Source organism: Diadema antillarum, unplaced genomic scaffold, assembly GCF_040938485.1.
Source record: "Diadema antillarum isolate AM-2024a unplaced genomic scaffold, OU_Dant_1.0 seq00000456_RagTag, whole genome shotgun sequence".
Taxonomy (NCBI): Eukaryota; Metazoa; Echinodermata; class Echinoidea; order Diadematoida; family Diadematidae; genus Diadema; species Diadema antillarum.
The window spans coordinates 247988-260574 of NW_027271428.1; the positions used below are offsets into that span (position 1 = coordinate 247988).

At 38.6% G+C, this 12587-nt stretch overlaps 1 protein-coding gene across 1 annotated transcript in view; it reads left to right on the top strand.

Moving 5' to 3' along the window:
• The window catches only part of LOC139732952 (E3 ubiquitin-protein ligase HECTD1-like), an 81029-nt gene that overhangs the window by 14004 nt on the left and 54438 nt on the right, over window positions 1–12587 (top strand). The window contains 2 exon segments of the mRNA XM_071643789.1: window positions 2128–2362; window positions 6900–7127. Coding sequence (XP_071499890.1) covers window positions 2128–2362; window positions 6900–7127 — 463 coding nt within the window.

Genomic DNA, 12587 nt, shown 5'->3' on the forward strand with positions numbered 1-12587 from the left:
GTGATGAATGCAGTGGGAATGTGAATAGCATATTTTTATACAAACACAACCACATTCTTTGAATGCCGTCATCAGGGGCAGTGCAGCGTTAGAAATACGATACTATTGTGCACTGTTATTGTAAGACATCAGGCATATCATACTAGTAAACAAGCTGTACACCAGTTCATTTTTGGCAAAGCAGGTTCATGTACAACTGTAATGCTACCAGTGCAGTGTGCATACAGTTTGTACAAAACCTTGAAATGCTGTTATCCTGACAATGCACTCTTTTCTGCAAAGTCTGTTGTTTTAAATAATAATGGTACTGCCTGATATGCAAGTGCAATGATTTAAATCAACAACAGAAAGTTTTGACATGATACAGAAGTTAGTAGAGATCAACTGTGCAAGTACTGCTACAGGTACAGCTGTATACGTAACTTTCTGTTTATATTCCCAGGGATTCAATGCACAGCAATGGCTGTACCGTGTTCATAATGATGATTGTGCTATTTTTTCATATTTTTAGTTTAGGTTGCTTTCTTTAGATTTTATTTACATTTTATTTGCTGGTACTTTACATAGTTTATTTCATACCAGTAAACTTTGTTTGATTGATATTCTCAGTACAGTCTTTTGTGCAGGGTTGCAGTAAACAATAAATTCCAATTTGTATTGTAGATTAAAGGGACTGTACAGTACTGGTTGAGGTAGGGATTCATGTTTTGAACATTCCTACAATGTAAGTGAGATAATGAAAAGCCTATTATGAAATATGAAAGAGCATGTAATTTTAAGAAGGATTCAACGTTTATTTGATGAAAATTGATTTTCAAACGGCTGAGATATCCAAAAAAAGTGCTAATGATAAAAGGCAACATGCCCCAACTTTATTAGTATATAGTTTCACCTTGTTTTTGGATATCTCAGCCATTTCAAAACCGATTTTCATCGAATAAACTTTTGATACCCCTAGAACTGCATGCTCTTTGACATCTCATAGAGTGGTTTCTGAATATCTCACAAAACGTTAAAAGCTAAATCTTCACCTCGACCAGAACTGTACACACCCTTTGTATGTCTAAATAACATACCATAAGGTGTACAAAGTATGTGTACAACATTGTAAGTGCAGTCTTTGAATACCGGAGAGTACACAAACTTTGCACATTACTCATATGCTTTATTCCATAGTGTCAGCTGGCCAGCCTGCAATCATGTTTATGTGTGCAGAGAAAGCTATTGGGGCCTGCAATTGTAAACAGTAAGCTCTATGGGGGTGTTTTCCTGGTAGAAGACCACTAGACGCATCTCATGCAGGGTTGGGCATTCCTGCCATGCTATTTCAGGTTATTTTTAGCAGTCCCACTGAGTAATAGGGGCATGGCATGCTTGGCAAGGCTGAGACCATTCAGGAGGGAGCAAAACGTGATCAGTACCAGCAGCCGCTTTTGACACTTGTCTTATGACAAGCGTTATTAAATGACAAGGGTGCAGATGCAAGGGAAAAAAGAATATTTCAACTCCCCGAAGAACCAACAATTCATGCATAGGAATGTCTTTTATTTCATGTGCTGAGCAGTGAACCTGAAAGCTGTATAAAGACTTCCCATGTCTTGCGGAATTCTTGTATACATGTGCAACAATTTATGAAGAAAATGTTGGTAGTGTATACAATGTGAAAATAGAAATGTATTGTAATTTTAAATAGATTCTGGTACATGTATATGTGTACATGTAGATGTGATATCAAATGTATGGATGAATTTTACTGTGAAGAGTACAATGATGTCATCAGATGTTTTATTTGTAACCTCATAAGCATCAAATGTCATATGATATTTCCTAGAAGGCTGTTTATTAGTAAAATCTGTATGAATGAACATAATTCCTTTTCTCTGTCACAATTCCTTGCATTGTTGCATTCATGAAGGATTTAGCCTTCATTCCCTTTAGGTTTTATGCGATAAACTTGTTACATTGTCGATATAATCCACAGTATTTCAAATCTAAATGTAATAACAAATACATTCAACTCGGTCTTTGTCATTAACATTCTAGATACAATGTAGGCTACTCTGCGTTCCAACGAGCATTGTACATGTATTTGGATGACAATCTTTGGCATGCTTTTTCTTTTTGCAGTTGTCCACCGAGAACCTTCCTGCCAGCACTATGTCGCATTTTCTTGGACGAACACGCCCCCGACAACGTGCTGGAGGTCACAGCACGTGCAATCACGTACTACCTGGACGTGTCGGCAGAATGCACGCGCAGGATCGTGGCTGTTGATGGTGCCGTTAAGGCCCTCTGCAATCGCCTCGTTGTTGTCGAGCTCTCCTGCCGGACGAGCAAGGATCTTGCTGAACAGTGCATAAAGGTATTAACACAAAGAAGTGATGATATTTTTCCACTTTTTCAGGGGCTCAAATTTGTCATGACGGTTAAAAGCTTCGAAATCCAATTTACAGCTTACTTGAATAAATCATAATAGCGTGTTTTTCTCTGTCTCAACCATTCAAGGATGTGAGTGGCATCATGTACGAAGAGTGATTGCATTTCAGCCTAAAAAGTGAAACCAAACAAATCAAATCACTCACAAGCCATTTATAGTCCAATGGACTACCACATGATAAGTTGTTTACAAATTTAAGGCCTTTTATATTGCCATGGCTGCCTTTGTGTTATTTTGAATTTCTTCTTTCGGGGGGGGATGTCATACATGTATACTAGAAGTTTTTATCTACTACGTACTTATTGCTGAAAAAAATATATCCTGTTTATGTGATGGAAAATGTGGCTTGGCAATGTAAAATTGTAGTTGTGCTAATGTTCCCATGGAAGTCGCATTTCCCTTTAATCCAAGTCTCAATCATAAGTGTTGACAGCTGTACTTCAAATGTCACAAGGTTAAACTACAATACGGGTGAATGGGCAAATAGAATGTGAATGCTGACTTCTTCAAAGCTTTGTAGGTCAATGCGGTTATGATTCCGAGTGTCTTGCTATACAATGACAAAAAATCAAATGTTAATGATGAAAATAGTGAGTTATTGTGCAAATAAGCCAGGAATAAGGACTTCCTTCAAATCCTTATTGATGTGGTATTGACTGTCAGTGACTCATAACAGACAAAACCTATCGGCCGATTGTGAACAGGGACTTTATGTATTGAGGTCATGTAACCACCATTGCATGATCAACACTTCTTCCGAGCTGCACTACACAAAATATTTTTTCAGCTTGTTGCTTCCCTGAGCTGAAATGCTGGAGTTTAAAGTTTGGTTCTTTACCAAACATCCATCTGCTCAGAATTCTCCAAACGGAGAAGCAAACGTGATACATTATAAGAAGGGTAGCAGGTTGCAATGCACAGAATAATGTGTGCAATAAAAATAAATTGTCATAGAAAAAATGAAGATTCTGTGTCCAAACTGCCATGAACCATGAAGTGATGTTCTTCAGCTTGATGTAGCCAAGCTGTTTCATGTGCAGTCCCCTAAGTTTTTGTTTATTTCCTCTATGAGATGGTAATCATTGCTTTTGTGCTGTTGTTGTTCATATCTTGGTCAGTTGTATCATTTTGAGTTGCTGTGGCATAGAACATGAATGCTATTGACACAGAGTTAAACTTGAGCCCTTTGACAACCTACAGTATTGTACAGAGGTACCTGCAGGCCCCTATATGATAGCAGTTTACAACCAGTTATAGTGAGATGTGAATCAGGGACTGGTAGTGTTGGGTCATCTAAATATTCCTGACTTGTGAGTCGCATTAATGGGAGAGTTCCCTAACATGATTTACAGAGGCTGCATGGATGGGAATTTTGTTCTGTTTTTTTTTTTTTTTTTTTTTTTTTTTTTTTTGTACTCCATCACCCATGTCCACCTTTTTAGTACAGAACTTTATGGATGCCCCCCCCCCCCCCCCCCCGAGAGTTGCTGGTGCACATCTTTGTGTATTGTGTCTGGCACCAGATTGAGATACAGTTTGTTGTACCTGCACATTGAGTGGGAAGTTGGTAATAATTGTCCTCTTGTGCTGTGCTGTGACTTTCACGACGTGCTGCTGGAAACAAAAGACAGACTGTCCTTGCTGCCGACTCCAAAGTCTTCTTTTGTCTGCCCTCTTTTACTGAGTAATACATCGTGTACATGCCCCATTCGCTTGCACTGTGAGCAGAATACGGTGTACAGAATCGATGCTTATGGCAGATCAGTGCAGCTAGCTTGGAAATGTAGGCCACTGGTTGGAGAGTAATCTGTGTACTAGAATTTGCAATGACATACAATCCGTACACAGTGTGAGATACACTTTGTAGTCTCATACACACACAGTATGTATTATTAACTCATCACATTGGTACACTGTCTGTAGGCCTCTTTGCCAGAAACTGAGTCAGCGTACAAACATTTATCTTGGCTTAGTGATATTTACCGTGCTGCAAACATACAATAACATGGGCATTGAAGAGAATTCACCCGCAAAGAGAAAGGAGGTGAAGTCGATTTTACCATTCATGATCATCCCATGTCTTCAAGCGAGCGTTTTTTAAGAGTGGAAAAGTCATGTCTTCTGTTGCAGTAATGCCAACATAAGGCTGTTTACACTCTACGTTGGTTAGCACAAAGTCAGAATTTGTTGTTGTTAATCATTGAAATGCCTTCTAATTTGAAAGGCAATTGGATAACTGCTGACACAGTTTTCCCATACTTCACTTTCACACAGTTCATACTTAGTCATGTCTGAATGAACAATGCTTTGTTGTGACTTCCTGTTTCTATTCTGAGAGTGGTTACTGTCTGGAATGCACACAGTACATAGTGTATCTGTATTGTATTCAGACTTCCCTTGTACCCCCTGTATACACTATGGGACTAATTTTGCTAATTGGCATTTCTCATTGAACTTTGGTGGAGGTCAATTTCCTGCTTATGGTGTTGATCCCCCTGAAAAGTGAAAATCTGGGGATTTATTTTAGGTAGGACAGTTTTGCTGCGGGTACAAGAAAAGTGGGTACTTCTATAGTATTAGCAATTTCCTTTTGAACTGCTTGATGACTTTTTTTTTTTCTGGCTTAAGGCAATGGTATGTACTTATGTAGTATTTGTATTAGAAAACACACACACACACACACACACACACACACACACACACAGACAATGTGCCCGTGGATATGCACATTTTTTTTTTCGCTAATTTTTAAACAATGTATTTTTTACATAACAATTGTCATTATGTGAAGGAAGAGACTTTCATACATGTAGCTTTCAAGTATTGCTAGAAATTCAGATGCTGGTCGACATGTGCAATCAAGCAATACGATTGGTTCAGGTTAAACATGAAAATCTCAAAGCTTCTTTCATGTGGTTTTGTGTACCATCAGTGAAACCCATTAAATACTCAAATTATGGAGCATTATCATACTGTAAATGATAAGGCATGCACAATATGAGAAATGATAATCAGAGTAGGCCTACATGTATATCAAAAACATTAAAAATTGTTCAAGAAGGTTCTTGCTGTATTGATTAGAATGAGCATCCTTAAATAAGCTCAATGAAACTATTTAGATAACAAGATTCTACAAAAATGGATAAAACAACACACACACAAACCAAAATAAATAATGATCAAACTGTGTCAGTGTCATCCATGAGAATGCTTTGTGAGCAGCTGATACTTTTACCAATGCTCTAAACCTATTTGTACATTTGTATGTAGAGTTGCAATAGAATACATTTCAATCATACAGTATGTCTAACCTGCAAGTTTCTATAGATGAGACTGCATGTACAATTTGTTCATATCTGATGCACAATGTCTCCACAAGGCCATTCATAGTGCAGTCACAATAGGCTGACACACATGTGAGTGAAAAACAAAGTGAACTTGGAGTCAACTTCACAAAGAAGTACATGCTGTGTACATCAGTCGCTGGCTCTCATCCGTGCTCATTGTTTACTTTGTAACTGTACAATGTAGGGGGGGGGGGGAGGGTGCACTGATTTATCAATGTGACCTGTTGTGTGTGTACTCACATTGTCAACATGTGATGGACTGTGTGCTGCACATTCTTCTAGGAATGTCAATGCTTGCTTTCATACCCACCAGCACAATAGACTGAATGCTAGCCACAAAGCTCGGTGTCAAATTTTATGCCCGATCTGACCCTTGCCTGAAAGCCATATGTTAAATGCAGTATCATTCACCGTTTGCTTGTTTGTTTTGTTTTGAGATGAGAGGAACAACAAGTTACAGTAATGCGAAGCACAGTTTATTAAGGGATAGTGTAACATTTTTCTGCCCTTCTCTGATTATGTAACAATGTAAAATAGACATAACCCTGTTGTAGCACAGAAGAATCATCTACAGTGTACTAGTAATATTTTGGGTTTTCTGTCTTGGTTTGACACAAGAAATAAATGTATTGGATTCTAGTTCAGGGTGCTGTAAATTATTATTGATGGATTGAATTTACTTGTATTTATGTGACCGCCGAGTAAGCATTGAATGCTTACAGTTAAAGCAAGCTGTGACAAAATTGATGACATTTTAGCCCCCTCTGAAGGACTTGAACCCCTTGCCCATTTGCCATAGGCAACTGAATCTCGGTGTCAACTAAATAAAGAATTGGTGCTTGCCTGTTGAAATCATGAAGTCCTTGACCGAACACATGTTGAGAAGCAGGAGAAACATCTTGTAATGTCATGCATATAAATGTAAAGATATTCATGCCAATGGGGGTCATCTATGGATTAGTTTATTGATTTTATTATTTTTTTTATGGGGGTAGAAGAGTTGATAGGAAAATGGACTAACAAATGAGGGCTACCATCTTTGAGAAATTCAGCTGTGACAGATAGGCAGGTATTAACAGAATTCTTAAAATTTTTTAACCTGTCACCCACTCCAGGTCCTGGAGCTCATGTGCACCCGGGAGTCGGGGGCCGTTTTCGAGTCCGGCGGCCTCCACTGTGTGCTGACGTTCATCCGAGACAACGGCTCCATGATCCACAAGGACACGCTGCACTCTGCCATGGCCGTGGTCTCCAGGCTGTGTGGCAAGATGGAGCCCTCGGATTCCTCGCTGGAGACCTGTGTGGAGTCCCTCTCTACCCTCCTGAAACACGAGGATCCCCATGTAAGTTTCTCCCCCCTTCAACCCAGCACCCACTCCTCCTCCTGCCCCCCTGCCCCCTTTCCCCCACAAATCTTCCCTGGCCCTGTGCAATATTAGAGAAATATATGACTGTGATAAGAGATGTCGCTTATTTCATAAGGTGAAGGGGACCTGGGGAACATGCTTTGATGTGAAGCATTTGCAGCACGGATCATGTCATTGAGAAAGCGACTATGAAATAAGCAATACAACTCCCAATGTTCAACTGGTCGATATTTGCGTTATGTATTTAACAGATACTTTGTTGTGAACATGGATACCACAACTAGCATGCTGCCTGAATGTATCGTAGTATGCTATAAATGTTCATGCCATGTACTTTTGGAGTATATACAGTATTTTTGCAAAATGTGGGCTTGACAGACAATTGGTCGAATTCATGAGTCGATTTCACGAATATCATTCGACTCATGAAATTCATGCAAAAGTAAACAATCTGTGAAATAATTGACAAGTGTGCAATATTGCAAGGTAATCACATTGAGAAGATGGTGTCTTCGCTGCCTCTAAACTTTGCTCAACCCTTGGAAAAATTCTGCACATCCACTGGTGCGCTTCAGGGCAAACATTAGCACGACTGATAACATAACTGTACATCAGGTGTCAATAACATACAGGACATAGTCCTAAACAGGACTCCATTTTCAAGTAGGCATTATCGATGATTGATACGACCAATTTGATCTTCAGATACATTGTGTTTGCAAATTAGCTGAAGTGTGAATGTGGTGTGAATGAAAGCACCGGTTAGTCGTATAAATCCGTCAACTTCTTTGGGCTTTTTACAATGAAACTTTGGCACTGCTTTTATAGGCCATGACATTGTATTCTAAATTTGCAAGTTGATGGCGTTGTTACCTTGTCAAGTATGAATTAATTTGCAGAATTATGTGAATTTAGCTACTCTCACTGATTAGTGAAAGAATATGATTTTTAAAATTTCATGTCACTCCTGTGTGTGAGTGTATTTGAGCATTTGCTGCCTTTTTTTTTTTTGTGCTTAACTTATTTTGATGTTTTTAATGTGAACATGTGGAGATCTCCAAAATTTGTTGTCAATACAATGTATTGTGAAAATGTCACAATGGCTGACGATTTGAAAATGTGGCCATGTTTTACAAGTGATATGGCATTTGGCATATAGCTACAGTACCTGGTAGGTTTTATCGACCTCTCAGTTCAAAACCCTTCCCAGCGAAATGTCATGCCACGAGGGGGCTGTTTATCACATTTCGCAGCACTCCCTTGCGCTCCCGGGTCTACAGATAGCACAACCAACATAGATACTGTAGGGAAGTGACTTGATAAATGGATTTCCTGTAGAAAGAGAAAAACAAAAGAAGATGGCTGACACCAGTATGCTGACCAATGGTCTCCTTCCCTTGCGACGACCTTCATGCAGTTGTTTCAAGTACAGCGGCTGGCCAGCGGCTGGCCGGCATGAGATTTTCTTTTAGACAGTCATTAATGTGACTTCCTGTTGGCTTGTCTCAAGTTGCCCCTGTGGTGACCTCAGCTGACCCCAGTGTAGGCCAATACATGGGCTATCATCAAGGCACTACATGGCGTGATTGAATTGTAACAGGTGTCGACCACTTGCTGGGGGCTCATATATTGCTATTCATCTATTCATAGAGACGCATGGCCAGAATGCCTTTGGTTTCCCCCTCAAAGGGTCTGGAGACGTGTGGATTGGGGGGGGGGGGGGGTGTAAGGAGGAAGTACAGTAAGAGAGAGAGAGAGAGAGAAATGAGAACCAATAGTTACTATAGTACGTGCCTACGCAATTGCCTAACTTGAAGTTTATGTTGAAAACTTAACTGTCGATGATTAGCTCCACTCGTGCATTCATGATGTAGGTTCACATGCGCACCTAACCTTTAAGTTACAACTTAATATAGTCTTTGCTAGATGACCTTATGCCCATACAAATAGCACAGCTGGAGGTTGACCCGGATGCGAACCAGAAGTGAGGGTCATGCTAACTTACAAGCTCGTTGATTATTGTGTCCACACGGAGCGAAACTACGAGTGGGGATCTCCCGTGCCTAGTGGAGAAAGCGTAAACCCAAAGATGTCTCGTAGTTGTAATCATCGACTTTAGGATTGCTAACTTTTGAGTTTGTCCATGTGGTGCTAAACTACAAGCTAATCATCGAGAGTTAAGTTTTCGACGTAAACTTAAAGTTTAGGAACAGAGTGTGAACCTAACTAATGTTATTCTAACTGTGCCAACCACATGATGATGTGAAACGTATGTTTGGGATACCTCATGCCCATGGTGCTAGTAATAGTGATATTGCAGTTTCCTTTCATACATTGATAAGATGTAACAAAATGAATGTGATGTAGGCTCTATGCTGTGGTGTACAGTGTATCTGTTCCTCAGATACACTTGTAGAGGCTGGTCTTTGTTGTTTTTTTTTTTCTTGTTCATGTTAAAAATAGATTTTGGAATTATAGATGTCCAAGGACATTTTCTTGTAAATCTTCCACTCCTCATGTGCAACTAATTGAGAATGCTCATTGCTATATTTCAGACATAAATGACAACTGCATGATAAATAAAATATTTCTGTTTTAATTGCTATGATACTGAAGTGTAGTGAAATGAGGAAAATCAAATTGTTAGGGCCTATACCGGGTGTCCCAAAAAAAGTGGAACGGTGGATTTTCAGTACCTTGCGTTCTAAAAGTGATATATTTTCTGACATCATCAGAAAGAGCATCTTCCGCAGAAGACCATGATACCAAAATCATTAAATTTGGTTTAGTACTTTTTATTCTACGCCAATTTCTGTAAATGCAGTCATTTTCAATTTTTTGCGACTTATGAGATAATAATTTGGGTGCGACACGCGTTCCATAAGGTGAATTGTGTAAGCTCGTTGATCCATGTCAATAAAAGATAACGCTTTCATATTGGGAGCGCGCGCACACACACACACACACACACACACACACACACACTGTTTTTTCCTGGCCCGTGCCCAATGTGAAAGCTGTCTCTTTTGTTGACATGGATCACCGAGCTTACACAATATTCACCGTATGGATCGCTTGTCGCACTCAAATTATTATCTCGTAAGTCGCAAAAATCCGGCGAAATTTGACAATGACTGCATTTTCAGAAATTGGTGTAGAATAAAAAGTACTGAACCAAATTTAATGATTTTGGTATCATAGTCTTTTGCGGAAGATGCTCTTTCTAATGATGTCAAAAGATATATAACTTTTAGACCGCAAGGTACTGAAAATCCACCGTTCCGCTTTTTTTGGGACACCCGGTATATCACCACTAATACTGAACTCTTCAACAAATAAGTTATCAATAAATGTTAATACATTTGCTTTAAAAAAGAAAAAAAAAATTTCTAGTTGATTTGAAAATTAAAACTCATACGAGTCAGTGGCATAAAAACAGATAGCAACGTAAATCATGGCAGGATATGGGTATATAGCATTTGCTTTTTGAAGGTTTATCTATAGTCTGTCTTGGATGCACCCTATAAGAAGGCAATATAATTACAGTTGTACATTAAGGTTGAGATGTGAGGAATGTGTTCTTGTGCAGTATTTTGCCTTTTATTTATTTATTTTTTTTTATGGGGTATGTTCGGGGTTTTGTCCATTGAGGTCAGCATGGGGTCTGTTGCTATGTAGAATTATAAAAGTGATCATTTATACACCATAAGATGAGGCAGTTTTTGTCAGTTATTGGCATGCTTGAACAGCTGTCATTCAATTCCCATTTTTTTTTTTTTTCATGCCAAGATCAAGACTCGTCAATTGTCCATGGAGATGGACAAGCATGAGATGAAGTCATAGTATTCTCGGACCAGGCAAAGTATGGTGTCTCCTTGAAAACTTACATAAAACTTGCTGCAATTTCCCCCCCCCCCCCTACATGTATGTTTTGTTATTGTCATGAAGAACACATCGTTTAGTGCACATTGTAAAAAAGAACACACAAAGCAAAACAAAACAAAACAAAACCCACCACCAGTAGTTTTAATAAGAATATCGTAAAATCCAGAATTTCAGAAATTATATCAGGAATTGCTTATTCAAGAACCACAAGTGAAAAGTATTATCTCTAGCAGTGTAGTGTTCTGTGTATCTATATAAAACTGTATCTCTGTTGCAAAATGATACACTTTTTTGGGCGGGGGGCATGCTTTTGTTATTATTGTAATATTAGCTCTTGCATAGATACATGTACATGTATGTAAGCAATTAAGAACAAATTTGTGCAGATTTCCCCCCAAAGAACATTAAAAAAAATATAAAGATGTCTCAAGACATGTAAGAGCCCTGCCTGCAAACAGGCAATCATTACATGCTTCATGAATTCTTTGTTTGGTTTTTATGGGCATTCAAACACACTCTGCATTGTTAAGACTATTGAAACAAAAATTAACATCTCAACAATTTTATAGTACTCTGTCATACATCATAAGTTTTACAATAGTCTTGCACCCGTTGCAAAATAACTTGTAATTTTCGTCTGCACTTTACCATATCATGGGCTTTTATCAGGATGGCAGGTAATACTGTGTAGAAATGTACTTGTTGTTCATTCGTTGTATCATAAACTGTAAATATAAAGCAGTAAAAAAAAAAATCTCTTGTATGTAGAGATTAGTCTTCTTTTTTTTGTGATAGTAATTCAGGGTAATTGTTCAATAGTTTGATTAATGTCAATTCAAAAAGTCCAAATAAATTCAAGATGTCATGTTCTGTAGGAATTAAGTTGGGGGGGGGGGGGGTAAACATTGTACGTCTTACATGTACTCTATTTGCTCTTCCCAATAATGAGAAGTAAAATATTAAATATAGGTTTGGGCCCGGAAAATGAAGTCCCATTTATGAAACGTTTTTGTCCACAGTTTTACGTTCCATGTACACAAGAATTAGGGTATGATAAGGTACTGTTTTGACCATGAAATGGCTGTCAAAAATTCAGTGTAAGCTGTTTCATCTGCCATTATGCAGCTTAAGATATTGGTAAACTTTGAGACTTCAAAGGAGAAACTCCTTTGCTGTTTTCCAAAAGGAATGCTTTCAAGACTCATCTGAAAATGACGAAGCATGTGATAGGCATTGCAATGAGAGACTCTGTATGTGGTCATACATGTAGCATGTTTATGAATCAGACAATATCATTTCATGGCACGTGGGCAAATGCCAGCAAGGAACGCATAGAATATTATTCAAATTATTTACGTCGATGTAGAGCAATTTGTCAATCAGTTGCAAGCATAGAATATTGTTGGAAATTCTGAGTGCAAATGCATGTTTTCACTTCTCCTTGTGGGCAAAATTCAGGTAGCTCGAGATTAAATCTGCTTCCACTCAAAGATGTATCGTTCAAATTGGGAGGGATTTTATTATCGGAGGGCAGAACATCTTATTAAAGAG